The 17,791-nt window shown below is 38.2% G+C and overlaps 1 protein-coding gene across 3 annotated transcripts in view; it reads right to left on the minus strand.

The window, feature by feature from the left end:
- Positions 1 to 17,791, minus strand: part of GRM5 (glutamate metabotropic receptor 5) — a 405,881-nt gene that overhangs the window by 74,963 nt on the left and 313,127 nt on the right. For all 3 annotated transcript variants that reach the window (XM_045577600.1, XM_036427172.2, XM_045577599.1), the window contains exons 5-7: positions 14,486 to 14,732; positions 7,795 to 7,963; positions 5,530 to 5,656 (exon numbers count right to left, since the gene is read on the minus strand). In XM_045577600.1, the coding sequence (XP_045433556.1) occupies positions 5,530 to 5,656; positions 7,795 to 7,963; positions 14,486 to 14,732 (543 nt within the window). The remainder of the gene's footprint in view (positions 1 to 5,529; positions 5,657 to 7,794; positions 7,964 to 14,485; positions 14,733 to 17,791) is intronic.

Here is a 17,791-nt window from a genome sequence, read left to right on the forward strand (position 1 = left end):
GAGTCACTGAGATAGGATTGCAAACAGCTCCAGGCTCTTTGGAAAAGTGCTGTAGATCTCACTTAAATGTTAAAGTTCACATAGTATCAATGGGGAGATCTCCCATGTTTGCACTTACTCCAGCTCCCCACATACATACACACACTCACAAATACACATGTAGCTAGAGGAATCATTTCTTTCTTCTGCTGGAAAACCTCCACTGGCCCCACACTGTCAATAGGATAAAGTTCAAACTTTTTGGCTAAAGGCTAGAATCATTAGATGGTCCTAATTCCTACTTTTGTCTTCATTTGTAACTCTCTCCATCATTTTACTGCAGGTTGACACACATTGACTAAGTGCTACCTCTATGTCAGGGAGTAAGTACATTGTGGACAGAAAAGAAAATACATGGATGTACATGGAAGAATCACAGCACTGTGTGTAGATGACAATTATAAACAGCCTTTTATACTAGAACTAGAGGCCCGATGCATGAAATTTGTGCCTGGAGGGGGTCCCTCAGCCCAGCCTGCACCTTCTCTAATCTGGGACCCCTCAGGGGATGTCTGACTGTTGGTATAAGCTTGATCCTGCAGGGATCAGGCAGTTGGACTTCACTCTCACAATCTGGGACTGCTGGCTCCTAACCACTCGCCTGCCTGATTGCCCCTAACCACTCTGCCTGCCAGCCTGATAGCCCCCTAATTGCTCCCCTGCCAGCATGATTATCCCCAACTGTGTTCCCCTGCCAGCCCGATAGCCCCCAACTGCCTTCCCCTGCAGGGCTAAATTGACTGGAGGACTCTGGCTGGATGAGGAAGGGCTGAGGGGACCGGGTGCTGCCATCTTGTGGCTGTGGGTGCCACCATCTTTTGTGAGGGTGTCACAGTCAATTAGCATATTCTCTCTTTATTGGCTGTGGGCACAGCCATTTTGTGAGGGTATGATGTCAATTAGCACATTCCCTCTTTATTAGATAGGATGTAAAATGAGAATTACAAAGTGGTGGTGATTGACATTGGAAAGGTCATAGGAGGAATGGGAGAGAGTGAATTTTGTGTGCTATATTAAAATACTTGCAATATATGTATAAATATATGAAAATGCTGGTAAGTGCTGAGCAATGAAATAAAAGGGATAACTGTATTTTGGATACATTATCTAGTAGCAAGATGAATAGTAGACAGAGACATGTGGTATAAATTTGGGAGTAGGGAAATAAACTAGGAAATTACTGTAATAGCCAAATGTGAGAGGATGAGAAAATAATCAAGGGAAGAGTTGTACAGAAGGAGGGAGTAAGAATATTTAGCAATTCAAACAGCCAGCTGTGAATGTGACTAGATAAGGTGCTCAGGAATAGGGAAGAGTCACTGATTTTTGGTTGGGGCAAGTAGGAGAAGAATGGTGCCATTTATAGCTTTAATGCTCACTCACTTTATAAGATGTTCTTCACTTTTGTATTAAGTGAGCTCCAAGATTATGCTTCAAGATTAAACTTTCCCAACTTCTTCAGGGTTAGGTAGGCCCTCCTCTATTTTTCCATACCACTTTGTTCATTTTTACCTATAGCCTTTAATATACTATACTAGGGCCCAGTGCATGAATTAGCGCACCTTGAAAGGAACTGTGGATCACAAGGCTGTGGTGGGCACAGGGGTGGGTCTTGGTCCATCTTCCATGCCCCTTCCTGGCCCTTCCTGCTGCAGCCCTGGTCCCCTGTCTGACACTGCCACCGCTGCCACCACTCCCGCTGCCACTGCTCCCACATGCTGATGACGCCAGCCCCACTCGGACCCGCTGATGGTGTGGAGTTATTGGAGCCAGCATTAGCAGCAGGTGTGAGTAGGGCCAGCAACAGCAGCAGGTGCAAGCATGGGGCAGAACCACAGCATGAATGTTTAGTAACCACCAGAGGCTCACCCTGATGACAGCGACCAGTGCCCCACGTTGGTCTGTTGCCCCTGCTCACCTGTTCCATCATCCCACTGCTGCTGCCGCCCCCATGTTCCACACTCTGCCACCTGCTGTTGATGCCTGCCATCTCCTGCATGTGCCACCTGGTGGTCAGTGCACGTGATAGTGACCAGTTGTTCAGTTGTTCCATCGTCCGGTCTATTTTTCATATTATGGGTGGGTATGCTTTTCTCCCACTAGATTATAAGTTTTTTGAACATTTTCTGGAACAAACTGTAAGTAGGGTTGTCGAACTCAATCAGAGAAGGGGCCAAAATCTAAAATCCAGCCTAAATCGCAGGCCGAATGGTTTACTGAACAGTCATAAACTGTCACTGTGATGGAAACGCAGCGGAGTGCAGTGATGACAGCGCGGTGCGGGCCACATTGCAAGGCCTGGCGGGACGGATTTGGCCCTCGGGCCTTGTGTTTGACACATGTGCAAGGCCTTAATTTGTTAAATTAATTCACACTTGAAAATCTCAAAGATATCTCAAAGAGATTGTGCTTAAAATCAAACTACTTATTTTTGTGAAAGAATGCATTTATTTCTCTAGCCTTCAAGGCAGATTATTTGGTAGCCTTACTTAGTGTTTACTCCAGCCAATTCATCTGTATATCCTCTTGATTCTACTCCAAAGTCTATTTCAAAATTTCCAATGCACAGTTCAGGCAAGGACACTAAGAAATCTTGCCTACAATGCCAACCTGCAGTAATCATCCAACTGGCATCCCTGATTCCACTTTCTATCCCTCTCCAAACTATTCTCCCTCATGGAAATTAGAATGATATTTTAAAGGTATAATAAATGTGTTCCTCATTGTATTTAGTAATAAATACTTATATCCTGGGTGTGTTTTACAAGGCTCTATCTGGCCTAACCCCTGAAGCCTTTCTGATCTCTTCTGACACCATTTTCCCATTTGCTTCTCCATATATAGACCTTCACTTGTGCTTCTTCCTTAGCCAGAAAGGCTCTTCTCATGATTCTTTTTTTTTTAAATATATATTTTATTGATTTTACACAGAGAGGAAGGGAGAGGGATAGAGAGTTAGAAACGTCGATGAGAGAGAGTCATCGACCAGCTGCCTCTTGCACACCCCCCACTGGGGATGTGCCCACAACCAAGGTACATGCCCCTGACCGGAATCGAACCCGGGACCTTTCAGTCCGCAGGCCGACGCTCTATCCACTGAGCCAAACCGGTCCCGGCTCATGATTCTTTTTGTTAGCCATTTCTAATTAACATTTAAATCTCAGTTAATTTTCACTCCTTTGGAGAGATCTTTTATAGCCACACATTTAAATTTTGTCTTTCCTAATATTTTCATTTTAAAAAATCTTGTTCTTTTACTTTACATTACTTAATATAATTTACTATATGTGTGTGTTTATGTGTGACAGAGAGCAAGAGAGGGGGAAATTAATGTTTCTTTTCTAGTAAGATGGTAATATGTATAAGAACCACATCTGGTTTTCAACCTCAGTTTCTCTACCATGTATTTTATATGCAAATAAGAAGATTAAACATTTTTCTGCTGAATGAATATAGAAGCAGACCATGTCCATTGTCAGCAGAATAGTTTTACAAAACATAGGACAAGAAATATTATATTCATTTTCAAGGTGCTTAACCATGCAGATAGTTGAATCTGCAAGATAGGTGTTCAAGTTAATGACAATACATATTGAAATTAGAAATTTGAAAAAAGTAAAGAAATAGTAGAAAAGCAAAGACTGCAATGCAGCTCCTCACTTCCCTCCCATGAAAACCAATCATGTTCGTTTTTCTTTCTGACATGTTACTATGTGTGTATGGAAGTGGGCTATAGTTCATCTATTAAACTAAATTTATGGAAGGCTATGTGTTAAGCACTGAGTTGGCTTTGGGGGTACCAGGATGTAAGAGTATCAGCTCTGACTGGTTTGGCTAAGTAGATAGAGCATTGGCCTGTGGATTGAAGGGCTCCATACGATTCCAGTCAAGGGCATGTACCTTGGTTGTGAGCTCATCCCCAGTAGGGAGTGTGCAGGAGGCAATTGATTGATTTCTCTCTCTCACTGATGTTTCTGACTCTCTATCCCTCTCCCTTCCTCTCTGTAAAAAATCAATAAAATATATATTTTTAAAAAGAGCATCAAAAAGCTCATTGTCTTGTAAAAATAGGATCCAAATGCTAACACAAGGCACTTAGATATTGCATTAAATCTTTATTTAAGAAAAGGAAAGTTTTCTATATAAACACCATTCACTGAAAACAAAGCTTTAATGTTAGTTGGTCTCAAAAGACTCAAGATCACAGGACTTTAGAACCAGGGTTTTGGAATAAGCTAACACAACAACCAGGAATAGTTTCTTGTCCTGTGAGGGGTGGGGATTAACACTGAGGATGCTATAATATTATAGCCTAAGGTTGTGCTAAATCCATTTTAATTTCAAAACCGTTTGATGGACCTGACATAGCACTTGAGGGCCCTCTTCTCACGATTTTTAAAAAAATATTCAAATAGATAATTTATTTTTGTCTGTACCACAATCTATATAGCTTTTAATAAGGGTTGTGCATGAAAATTACAAAATTAAGCTAGATCTACGACCACTTCTACAGTCCCATTTTATTGTTTGGATTTTAAAAATATATTTTCCCAGCATAAATGAAGCATCGAGATTTCCCCCCCTCTATTTTCTTGAAAAACTTAGTCTCATAGGACCACTCTTCATACTCCTATTTGCACCAATCTATGTTAATTAACTGGAATCATATTTTTATCTTTTTGCATCCCTCTTTAAGTGAAGATAGAAGTTGGTATCTTTATTTCAGTGAGGCAAACAGGCATATAATATACACTGAATAATTTATAAGAAAAGAGGAAAGCTATCGTATGCTGTTTTTATATTGTAAAAATTAAAAATATTTATAAAATATAATGTTTAGAACACAATAACACATTCCTTAACATCTTTTGCAGAAAATAAACCCAAACCAAAAGAACACAAAGCAAACACCACCTACTCCACCCCCTAAAGAACTAAACAAGGAACAATCAGACATCAGCCATGCCCTGTACTGAAAGTATTTAAAAACTCATTAGTTGGAAGTTCCTGATTTAGAATAAGGAAAAGCACAAAGAGAAGCAAAGAGTTTTAGATCAATATCTACCCAATTCTGTGTAACCTCTTTACTCTTGGATAAGTCATGACATATCTTAGTTTCTTCCTGGCCAATAGCTCTCTCTTTCCACCTCAAATGACAGTAAGCTGGGGCCCTGCCTAGAAATTTCTGGGAATATCCTCAGGATGGCGTGAAAACCTGGGGATTCTGAGCTAGTTTGGTGGGAAGGGTGGGAATATAAGCCAATCTCTCTGTAAGATCTATAGATTTTTACAATTAGCCAGGTGTTGGGGAGGCTTCTGTTCTGAAGGAAATTCTTTGTGACATAAACCAAGGCCACCAAGATGAAAAATGCTGGTTGACGTGACTCCCTCTTCCCATGTGTGTGTCTTCTTCAATTACTTTTATTTTTTATTTTTTATTTTTTTTAATAAGAGAGAGCTGTACCTATACTGACATTGTGACACACGTACCTGTAAGGTCATCGGTGGGCCAGGACCCCAGTTGGCATGCCTTGCAGGTGTACTCGTCAGAGACATACTCGTTCTCTTTACATGGTGTACAGGTCCAGCAACAGCTGACTTCTCCCTTCCGGATCACCTAAGGCAAATATTTAAAATTCCGATTATTTCCTTGCATAGATAGAAATCCAGCAATTTTTTAAATTCAAATATATTGCTTTGCAAAGCAGAAAAGGGCTTTTACATAAATGATTTCAAATGTTACCAGATGGGCAGTATAAGTATTAATGTTCTCATTCAATAATTAAAGAAACAGGCTAAGTAACCAGTTCAGTATCATAAAATTGTTGGTGATAGCGTCAAGAATTACATTAAATGCAAGTCTTTGGAGAATTAGCTTTAGATACCTGTATTTAATTAAGTGCCTCTGTTTTGCTCACATATAAATACACATACATCTCTATCTATGTGTATGTAACTGAATTTTCCTGAGGCTGTGCCTCTCTTTCCCTCCAATTAAGAACTTTTGCTCTCTATAGTTATCTTGGCTTCCTTCCAATAGCTGAAAATTTTAGCAAAAAAACATTGTACATCTGCTAAAGTTTAAAAAAAAATCTATCCATGTTGTTAAAAAAATAATTAGAAATTTGTATTGAATAAAGAGAGAGAATTTGAATGTTTTTAGGGAGCTCATAACTTGGTATCCATTTCTACTAAAAATCTGGTTCAATAATTCAGCCATTCCTGCTTATTCTAGTAGCTTTTATTTGCTTGGGATGAAGGTAGATATGGATAAGGTCATTGAGACTATTATATAACTCTTCATCTATTTGATTCTTTTAAAGGCAATAGAAAAGAATTGAATAATTTGACAGTTGAAAGTGTCTCAGATGTTATGTTTTAGAAATGGATGCCTTTTCCCACCCCGCTCCTGGTTCATGAATAGCCTCTGTGGAATAGAGATAGCATTCATTAAACATTCCTATAAATAATTAAAGCTGTGATTAATAACCAGCAATAACCAGACACAGCAATGATTACACTCTATTTCTTGTCTTAGTTGCTGAATCTATTAAGGATCTTTGCTAATAAGAATGTCTAGATATTTATAGCCAAATACAGTTGTAAAGTGGCACCTCTTTCTTATTTTGTAGCATCCTTGTTCTGGCTCTTTTCACCGCAATGATACAAGTAGTAGGGCAAGCATGTCAATCTCAAAGGCTAACAAGGGCCAAATAAACGAGGCATGCAGCCCACGGGCCATGGGTTTGACATGTTTGGAGTAGGGAATGGTGACAAAAAGGGTTAAAATGTCCTTTCCTTAAAATAACCAGTGAAGTGAGGCAAAATTGCTAACTAGATCTGTTTAATCAAGCTAAAGTATTCTCTAATGATATTGACTATTTTCTGGCTGTTTAGTGAATACCATATGCTGTTATCTTTGTATCACAAAGCTGGTTTTATTTTACTGTTTTTCCCCCCAGGGAGAAAAATGGAGGCATAGTGAGTTCATACAGCATATATGGGTACATGAAGAATCAATCAAACAGTGGTTATTGGACTTCAAGACTCGTGCTCTTAAACATAGAGCCTTTCTGGTCTATATAAAGATTGAGTTCATGATATTTTGGAAGATGTAGAGGCAAGAGTACTGGCCTGGGAATTGAGAGGTACCATGGCTCTGGTCTTACTTATACCCACTAAGTAGTTTTGTATCCTCCAGCTGATCCTATTTCTTCAAATGAATACTCAGAAGAAATTTCTCCATTTACTTTGTATGAACTTATATAACTCTCTTTTTTTCTTTCTGAATAAAGTCATCCAATTTTATATCATGTTAGTTATCTGTGCCATAATGTTTTTCCTCATCTAAATTATAACTCTTCTGACAGTAAAGATGTCTAACTTACTTTTTCACCATTGATATACACTATTACATTAGTAGGAGTTTATAAATGTTTGTTAAGATAATTACCAATTAATGTAATTTCCAACTGTGAACTATTTCCAAGAAGTATGTTTTTAAAGGCTTACATGAGTAGAAAGGGTGCAGGCAAACATAACTCATCAGTTGGCTCAGTGAGTCCAAGTACTAAGCCTCAAGTGGGTCATACTAGATAGCATGAGGAATCAATGAGCAAAAAGTAAAAATACAATTTCTGACATTAAAAGCTTATAATATAAAAAATAAGTATCTACAATTTTAAACAACAGCCAAAGATAACGAACACTTCCGAATTTATAACAACAATTAAAGAAACATGGACTCCATTTTACCTTTATCTGGCCTTTCTCACATGGTTCACTGCACACGGATCTGATGATGGTGTTTTTCTTAGACCATACCTCATCATCATCCATTTTTAATTCTCCATTGTCCCAGCTTCCAACATTGATATAATCAAAATAGTCTTTTCCCATTTCCTTGAAGTTCATTATTTCATACCTTAGAAATGAGAATATAATAATTATTCATCTAACAATATGAAACCTCAGCCATGAAAAATCGAAAGATTTCATTCCCAAACACTGTAAAAAATTAGTGATACTGGAATTTTCCATGACAGTACACTAAGACTAACAACAACAACAACAAAAATACACCTCTGTTTCACTTTGTCTTCAGAGACTTTACTTTTTATTTTTTAAAATTCAAGCATACACCTGAAATAGAAAGCAATCCATGGGAGAAGGTGACCTGACCTCAGCAGGATGAAAGACAAGTTTTGAAATAACTTCAAGAAGTTTAAACAAGCACTGCTCTTAGACTTCTAAAAAAGATAGAAAGGTTTTCATCTCCACACAAATAAAATAAAATTTCCCTTTTCTAACCAAGTGAGAAATTGGGTAAATCTTTAATCTTCAGCTATAGGGAATGTGGGGGTAATTTGGAGAGGGCCTGGTTTTCCTTTCTTATTTTATCCTTTATTGATGGCAAAAGTCATCCTATAAAGATGCCTGCAGTGATATTTAAAATAAGTCTGAAAATAGCTTCTAAAGTACCTTAGGTAATGCAAAAATCCCTGGATATACTAGCACCCTGTGAGTTCTCAGCCTCTATTAGCTGTTATTCTTATTTTAAGCATGGGAATAGCAAAGTAAAGAGGGAAAATTGATGTGTTTAGCTGATTTTTTTTAATATTAAGAGAATCATTTCTGAAATGATTTTCCAATCTGGGTACCTTGGATGAGTAGTACAATCAGTGTGTCAGTTCCTGTAGACATACCTGTAGGTATGTCTTAGATGCACAGTGCCTTCACATAGTACCCTCTGATATTCCCTCCCAGGACTTACATGATTGGCAGATGGGCTCTTATGCATGCCTCCTACAACCTTCCATGCTCAGCAAATTTAGTTGTCTGGAAATTGACATGGATGGAAAACTCTCGCTTTGGGGTTCAAGTTGCCAGATTGTCATATTCAGACCAATGCTCAGCACATAGTTGCTAAGAACAAATCTGACATCAATCTGTTTGGACATACATTGTAAAATGACACTGTTCTGTTTTCATTTCCAATCACATTTTTTACTGTAGTTATCTTTTTCAGAACTTTAATTCATTTTTAAGTTTTATTGGCTATTCAGTGGCCAAAAGATAATTCTACAGTGTTTTATTCACAGTTGGTAACAATTTTGAGCAGGTGTCTAAATTCTATTTCTAAAACAAAAAGCACTAATTTATAGGATACAAAACTGAATCCTACATCTTTTCACTCTGCCGGTTACTCCATGGCTACTAAGATAAGATATTAGAACATAGAACACAGGTAAAAAGGACTCATATATATGATACAATTGGCTACTTCATATATAATATATTGGGCTTATAGCTCTTCAAAAGGTGACTCTGTGAGCAAGTAACTTTTGAACATTCCAGGCTGGGAGGAGGAAAGAAATGTAGGTGCCAGGCAGCTTCTTTCTTTGTTGCTATTGATTTGAACAGATTCGAGGGTTTCATTATTCATTCCCAAATAAGCCATCAATCCAATTCTACCAAACTGTTAATTCCACAGCCAGTGGAACTGAAACTCGGTTAGGCAGTGAAGATGACCCGATAGCAGAACATGGATTGAAGAACATGCAAGCGGCCCAGCCAAGACCTAACCTCAGCCTTTAGGCTCCATTATTGAAATCTGTTCAGTAGCACTAAGAAATAAATTTCCCATTGTTTAAATATTGCAGAATTCTGAACTACTCTACATTTTAAGGCTTTTATTCCTATATCCACGCCTATTTTGTTTTCTATAGGACAATTAGTGAAAAGTGAAAGGATCTTGTTTTTAAAAATTAACATGGAAAAATTTTGCCACTTCTTTAACTGGCCATAATTCCAAGTTTAAATATCCAGAAGATTTTAAAATATTAATTGTATACATGGCTAACAAATCTAAGATACATTTTAACCAAAAGGAAAAAAATGTGTTTCATTAAAGCATAAACAGAAATTAAAGGAAGACAGAAATAACTATTTGAGTGATTATAACTTTCTGAAAATTAAAGCAGGCTTTCTTAGGAATAGTGAGGTTCTCCTTACCCAATGGGCTGAAGCAAGATTGTTGTTAGAAGAATTGAAATATCATTTGGTGGAGGGCATTGTAGAGAGTATGGGATTTACATGGCTTCTAGGGTCCTCTCAGTCTATAATTCTGATGCCAAAGTGATTAAAAAAAGTTTGTTTGTTTGTTTGTTTTAAATACTCACCAGAGGATAATTTTTCATTGATTATTTAGAGAGAGGGTGGAAGAGAGGGAGGAAGGGGAGGAGAGAGAGAGAGAGAAAAAGAGAGAGAGAGAGAGAGAGAGAGAGAGAGAGAGAGAGAGAGAGAGAGAGAGAGAAAGAGAGAGAGAGAGAGAAAGGGAGAGAAAGAAAATGATGGGAGAGAGACACCTTGATTCGTTGCCTCCCTCATGCTCCCCGACCTGGGCAGGGTTAGAACATGTAACTGAGGTATGTGCCCTTGATCAAGAATTAAACCCATGACTCTTCAGTCTGTGGGCTGACACTATAACTATTGACCAAAACAGCCAGGTATAAAAAAAAAAGTTTAATTCTTAAAAATGTGGTAAATATACTGTTGGTCGATGTAATGGGCTCTCCAAACACTGGTTCTTACAACAAAGCAATTATGACCTATGCATTTGGGGTGGTATAATCACAGATTAAAGAGAGACCATAGAGTTCCTTTGACAAAAAACTTTAATGGTAACTATATATATTATATAACCACTTCAAATGTAATATAAAGACAATGAAAACAATCTTAGGTAAATTCTTATTTGTTAATTATGCCTATGGTTTATAGTCTCATTTTCCTGTTGCTAATTGACTATGTAACCTTAACCATTCCTCTTCCTTTTTCTCTGAAACTCAGTTTTCTCCCATGGAAGTTAGCATGTTAAAACAAATCATCTGTATGCCCTTTGATGGATAGGGTCACATAATCAGTGTGCAAACCAGCTCAGTCTCAGCACATTTCTAGTGTCCTATTCTTGTTTGCTACTTGTCACTCTGGTTTTGTCAATCTGTTCCTCATTTCCTGTCTTCTTTTGAGATAATTTGGATTTTAGAATTTTCTATTGGCTTTTTAGTTGTTCTTCTTGTAGAAAATTTTAGTGGATGTTTATAGGATTACAATATGTATTCTTAAAGTTAATGTGCCATTAACTTATATTTACTTAATGTAAAATATAAGAACCTTGCACATATATAATTTTATATCCCCTTCCTTCATGTTGTCAAATATTTTATATTCACATATTTTTTATTCAATTATAAATCTCACAATACAATGCTACAATTTTTGCTTTAAGTAGTCATTTGTCTTAACACTGACTCCCCATGTTTCCTCTGTTCAATTATGGTCACTTCCAGACCATGACAATGCCTCTGAAATCTTAGATTTCAATGAACTCTCTATACCAGAGGTTGGAAAACTTTAGTTGTAAAGGGGCAGGCAGCAAATGCTTTAAGCTATGTGAAATTGTCTTTGATTTGTGGAATATCTCTGCATTGCTAGTGTTATGTGAAAGCAGCCACAAACAAATGAGTGCAAATGTGTTCCGATAAAATCTTATTTATAAAGACAGCAGATTCTAATTTACCTGCAGACAATAGTTTGCTGACCTGTAATTTATACCCTTGATAGTAAAGGTCCACATTTCTTATCTATAATTCTGAATTCATTAGAGCTCTGAAAAACCACAGTTGTGTTTTTTTTAACTTTTATAACTCACTTGGAAGTGCCACAGAAGCCTATCTGAACTTACCTAGTGACAGAACCTAGCCCCCACTGTCATGAGGCTACTTATAGTCAGGCTATTTATCACTTCATGTGAATATTCATGTTTTGCTGCAGAAATATTAATGTGTTGATAAATAAGTGCAGCTCCACAAGCATGCCAGGGGCACTAGAGGACTGTATAACCTTTTGTACATTCAAACATCTTGAATTCTGTAACACACCTAGCACCAAGGTTTTCATTAAAGAATTGTGAACTGATAGGACGCTAATTAGATGTGAGGTTTAAAAGCAATGAGATAATAGATCAACAGAAGGACTTGTATACATGCATATAAGTACAACCAATGGACACAAAACTCTGGGGAGGGAGGATATGTATCGGGGGGGGGGGCAATGGTAAGATATGTACACAGATAATAATTTAATTAAAAAAATAAAAGCAATGATTCTAGTTTACTCTTCAATGATCCACAAGTGTGGGTGCCTAAGTGAGGTGCCGCCTCTCCCCACTTCCTCTGTTTAGGCTCTGGCTTTGGGACTCACATTTTAAGGGAACATTTGACCACCCCAGGCTCCTTCCTCTGGTTTGGAATGCCTTTGATCTAGCAAAGCTGTAACTTTTAATCCGCAGAACTAACAACATAATGCCTTCAAATGCATTCTCAGAAAACAATGGCTTTTTTATTATGATCCTGGTTAATTGGCAGGATGTTGTATATGGTTAGGAGTTGAAGCACAATAGGCTGAGGAAGAATATTGACTACCATGTATTAGAATGTGTCTTTGGGCGAGTCATTAAACCTTTGTGAGCCTGTTTGGAAGCCTTAATCTGGAAAGAGAATAATAATATTACTTATCCCATAGGATTCAAATGTAGAGGATTTAGCTTAGTGTTTGACCCGGAACACACCCTCAATAAATGTTAGTTTTAGTTATTTTGTTAATATAACTGTATTCTTTGGAAAAAAAGTTACAAACCACCTTTTCCTAAGTCTGGCTCATGCCTACAGAAGCCAATTCTGATTATTTATTAATGAGTTAATATAATACCCAACCATAGTAATACATGGGAAATCTCTAAACAACTGAATTCCCAGAAATTATAAAATGTTACATATATTTTTATTAAGAGAATATTTACAAATTTTATCTGAGTCTTAAAAAAATTCATGCTCAAACAAAAAAAATGTTAAGAACCAGCATCAGAAATCTATCTCATTACAGCATATTTGGAGGATTATAAATGAGACAGTGACTCATTAAGATTTCCCATTGGGATAAAACTGAGCCATTTATTCACTATCTGACTTGTGGAAATGGCTTGGATATATGAAATGAAAACTGAATGGTGAAGCTGTAATCACAACATCTGTGAACAAGCCCCAAGCTGATGTCAGTACTGTGAGGATGTATACAGGACTGAAAATCCATGTGTAGATACCAGAGCACAGGCCTTGACCTAAGCCCAAAGATTGAGCTCATTGGTTCACCTGCCCCAAGAAGCATTACAACAGAGCCAATTTTGACCCTGGGTAAATGCTTGTATCTCTCCCTCCCACTCTGCACCCTTCCCACCCTGTAATGGATAAACTGAATAGCGAAAAATTAGAAAACCACATATGAAAAGTCAGCCTATCTTAGCCAACACTCTACCTGGAGCAATCATCTTCACATCTCTAGAACAGAGAAAATATCCAGCTTTCCTCTTGGCTGCATGTCTTGACACCAGCTGTAACTGAGAAGTCCAGTTGATGAAATGATAAGGGCTGCATCAGAGACAAGCTCCAGCTTACCTCAGGAATATGGACCAAGCTAAACCAAGGTGTAGGCACCTGAGTCCTGGAGAGACTATTGAAACCTTTGGCATGGTCAACTGCAAACGCTCCTTCAGGTCACCCCCTGCAAGCACAGCTGTCAAACATAATCTGCTACTGGAAGAGTACTTGGAATTTAACAGGGGGAGATCGAAGGATCCCTATTGTTCTGCAGCAAGGTGGAGTGAAGACTCAGTCTTGCTACAACTGAGAATATCATTTCAATGACACCGTCTCTCATGGATTAAAAGTTCCATGTGAAGAGTCACTTAAGAATTTGGAGTATGAAATAGATGTGAATTCTGATAAGTTCTAGGTACTTCAGGGCTTTCCCTGGAGGTTGATCTATAATTATGGTTAAGTTCATATTTTCAGGCTCCTCTCTATAAGTAATGGAAAGTGAAATTTCAGAGAAAAGGGCAATTTAGTCCTTGAGAAGGGAGAAAGTGCTCCAGTTGGAGGATAAGAAAATAAAATATGACTTGTAACTCTCTGTAGGGACAGCAAACAATATAACAGTGCCTCATGCCTATTTCTGAAATACCAGATTGAATTGTTCCTATTTCAGAATAGCTTCATGACCTAAGAAGAGATTAGAATACAAGGAATAACATGGCAAACAGAACTTGCTCTTGATTATCTATGATAATGTGAGACCCCTGCTTCTATGTTTATATGTCTGAAATATGGGGATGATTCCAAGACCATGTTTTGCACATCAGCGTCAATGTGTTTCCCTGGCCACAGGAAATAGGGCTTTCCCTCTCTGTCTCTTCTCACTTTATGATGTCAGAGCTAGTCAAATATGACCAGGATGTCTGGATAACTACCATGGAGATAAAAAGGTCCCTCAAGATCAAGAGATGACTGTTGTTCACGATCTATTGTCTAGAGGAAAATTGTGACAATACCTTCCTGGAGAGTCTCCATTCTCATCGAATAAGATCATATCTCCGGAAACCCCAGTAAAATTGGTTTTCATCAGGGAGTCCAAAAGTTTCTGTCCATCGATGGGCTTCATTGCATCACAGAGGCCCGCATAGCCTGGGCAGAGGGACATCTGCATATTGTGAAGGCCATAGGCCATGGAGTAGATCGCATTGATCACAAATCCCATTTTGGAATCTTGAACATGATGTGTTCTCAGAGTCAGAGAACCTGTTGGGAAACAAATTAGGAATTAACTTTGAGATTTAATTTTATTATACCTACATCTAAGACTCTGAATAATTTTGAATAATTCGAGAATGCAGTGGAGTGATATTATCGCTAGAACCAGAGGTAAAACTAGGACCCAAGAGCCAACATACTATGCCTAGTCTTCTACTTCCTGTATGTGTTTTTCCCCACCTCATAATCCCAAAGGATCTGAATCCCTAACATTACCAAGGTTCACTTACCCCTTTACCCAACTTTGGAAATGGATGCAGGATAGTGCTCTACTTATCTACCAAAAAAAGTTACCTTAAGTATGAATTAATCTCTCTGAACTCATCTGTGATCACATAGTACTTCAACAAATCCTCAACAAATTTCCAGTGTTCAAATCATTAAGTTCTTACTTAACTGAGCAAACTAGATCCTCCACTATCTTGCCTCACTTACCTACTTAGATTTATCACCTGCTATTTCCAACTTCAAAGGATATGCTTTCCATAAATTAGACTATACTAGATGCCCGATGCACAAAAAATCATGCAGAATGGGCCTTCCTTACCCTGGCTGCTGGCACAGCCTTTGCTCTGGCTTGAAGCTGCCTTTCTGCCTTCCCACGGTGCACAGAGGCCTGTAGTGACTGAGGCGATATGAAATACCTGCATCATCACCATGGCAATGATGCAAGCATCCCTCCCCTGGCTGCTGGGCATCCATGTATGCAAATTAACCTGCCATCTTTGTTGGGTTAATCTGCATATTCACTCCTGATTGGTGGGTGTCACAAAGGTACAGTCAATTTGCATCTTTCTCTTTTATTAGTGTAGATAACATTTAAGTTCCATTAATTCATTAATTCAGTAAACTTTTATTGGAGTCTGTGTATATATAAAACTATGTGGCAGATGAGCTAGGGAAACTACAAACATGAATTGTACATGGATTCTGCACTAAAGAAGAAACTTGTTCAATAATAGAGATAAATTATATAACTAAAGTGAAAGGTATTAGGTGGTAAATCTGTTATATAAGTAAGTGGAGTGAAAATCCATAAAGGCCAAAAGAGGGGCAATCCCTTCCAATGAAGGGCTCTTGGAAAGTGGCATTAAAGAATTAACATTCAATTTGGGTTATTAATTCAACAGTGACTACTCAAAACTTGCTCAGATTGAGGGACATAATGTTGAACAAGAGAGACATGATTCTTGCTCTTATTTACTTAGATTCTAAAGGGCAGATGAGCATCTGGTTTGACAAGTGCTGAGGTAAGACTGAATCGGGAAGGGCACCAGACCTAGAAGCTCACTGAAGCTGAGCATTATGGTTGAGTATCAGTTGGATAAAGAGTAGAAGGGAAGAGTGTTCCAAACATGCCTAAAGCTACATAGATGAGAAGAACATACTGCGTTTGGGAAACTTTACAAAGATCGAAATGGCCAGAACATGGAATGGGAGGTAGGAGAATGGGGAGAACGGAAGTAGTGGAGGAAGACATTTTAAGTTTGCTATACTTTATTATAAGAACATGGAGATCCTCTTTAGTATTTAAACTAGGAAGGAACCTGATCAGGTTTCTATTTTAGAAAGACAATTTTGCTACAATGTGGAGAAATATTTAAAGAGCTGTAGGAGTGGAGTTTGAAAGACCCATTAGGAGGCAGTGCAACAATCCCAGTGATAACTGGAAATGATGTAGTCTAGGGCAGAGGACATGGTTATGGGCAGGAATATATAGGAGGAAGAATTTACTACCAGGTCCAGTGACTAAAGAATGCAGAGGAATGAGACATATAGGAAGAGCATGGTAATAGGTGAAAGGAAAATCAGAGGTTTGCCATTTGTTGAAAAGTTTTCTTTAAGTGGGATAAAAAGGAACTCAAGATAGCATGGTTCTTGAGGAGTTCTCAAACTGTAGAGATATATTATCCTGTCCTTGATTCCTGGCCCAAATGCTGACTACACTCTTAAGTTTCTCTGAGTACTAGAACAGAGGATCACTAGGAAAACTAGCATAATTAATCCTGACAAGTATAAGAGGAGGAATCCTGCTTCCTTTTCAAGACTTGACACTGGCCCCACGCTGCCAGCCAAATCTTACAATTTCCTTCTCTACACTGAGTATATTCATACTTCCACGTTCCCCTCTGCTGCTGGAAATTTCTCTATGTGCTATGTCAAATATACTGGGGACACTTTTGATTCCTCTCTTTCCTTCCTAACTTATCAAATCTTATTTGATCTATTTTCTAAATACATCCAGAATTAAATTAGTTCATACAGATCTACCTCTGCCAGGTTCAGGATATATCATTTCCTGCCTGCATTACAGGAATTGTCTTTTAAATGGTCTCTTTTCTACCTTTGCCCATACTCCTTTTCAAGCTGATTTTCAACAAAATAGCCAGGAAAATTCTGTTAAAATATGTCAGATCATGACACTCCTTTCATCAAACTTACCAGTGGCTCCCTTATCACTGAAAGTAAAAGTCAAGTCCTTATACTGACCCAAAAAGTCATACAGAAGTTTGGCTCATGGTGCTCCACCTTTACCCTTCTGACTCCTTCCTAGTTCTTTGCCCTTAAATTATTCCTCTCTAGGCACTCTAATATCCTTCCTGATCCTCAAATATGCCCAGGTGTGGTTCTGCCTCCAGGCTCTTGTACTTACTGTCCCTTCTACCTGGAATGCGCTGCCTCAGAGATCTGCAGAGCATTCCCTCCCCAATTCAGGTCTTGATTCAATATTGTCCTCTCTGTGAGACCGCCTCTGGACATCCTGCCTAAAATGCATTTCCACACTCTCCCTATCACCTTCCCCAATATTATTTTTCTTCTTGCCACTGCTTAAAATGCTACATATTTTATATATCTGCCTTATTTATTCATCTACTCACTGAAATGAAAACTCATGAGGTCTGGGTTTTTTTTCCTGTTCTGTTCACTACTAAGTGCCTAGAACAGTGCCTGGCACATAGTGGGTACTCAACAAATATTTGTTGAAAGAATTAAAGAACTGTCCCTTCTAACTAGACTATCACTACTATTTTATTTTCCTCCCTGAC

This window comes from Pipistrellus kuhlii, unplaced genomic scaffold (genome assembly GCF_014108245.1).
Source record: "Pipistrellus kuhlii isolate mPipKuh1 unplaced genomic scaffold, mPipKuh1.p scaffold_m20_p_9, whole genome shotgun sequence".
Classification (NCBI taxonomy): domain Eukaryota; kingdom Metazoa; phylum Chordata; class Mammalia; order Chiroptera; family Vespertilionidae; genus Pipistrellus; species Pipistrellus kuhlii.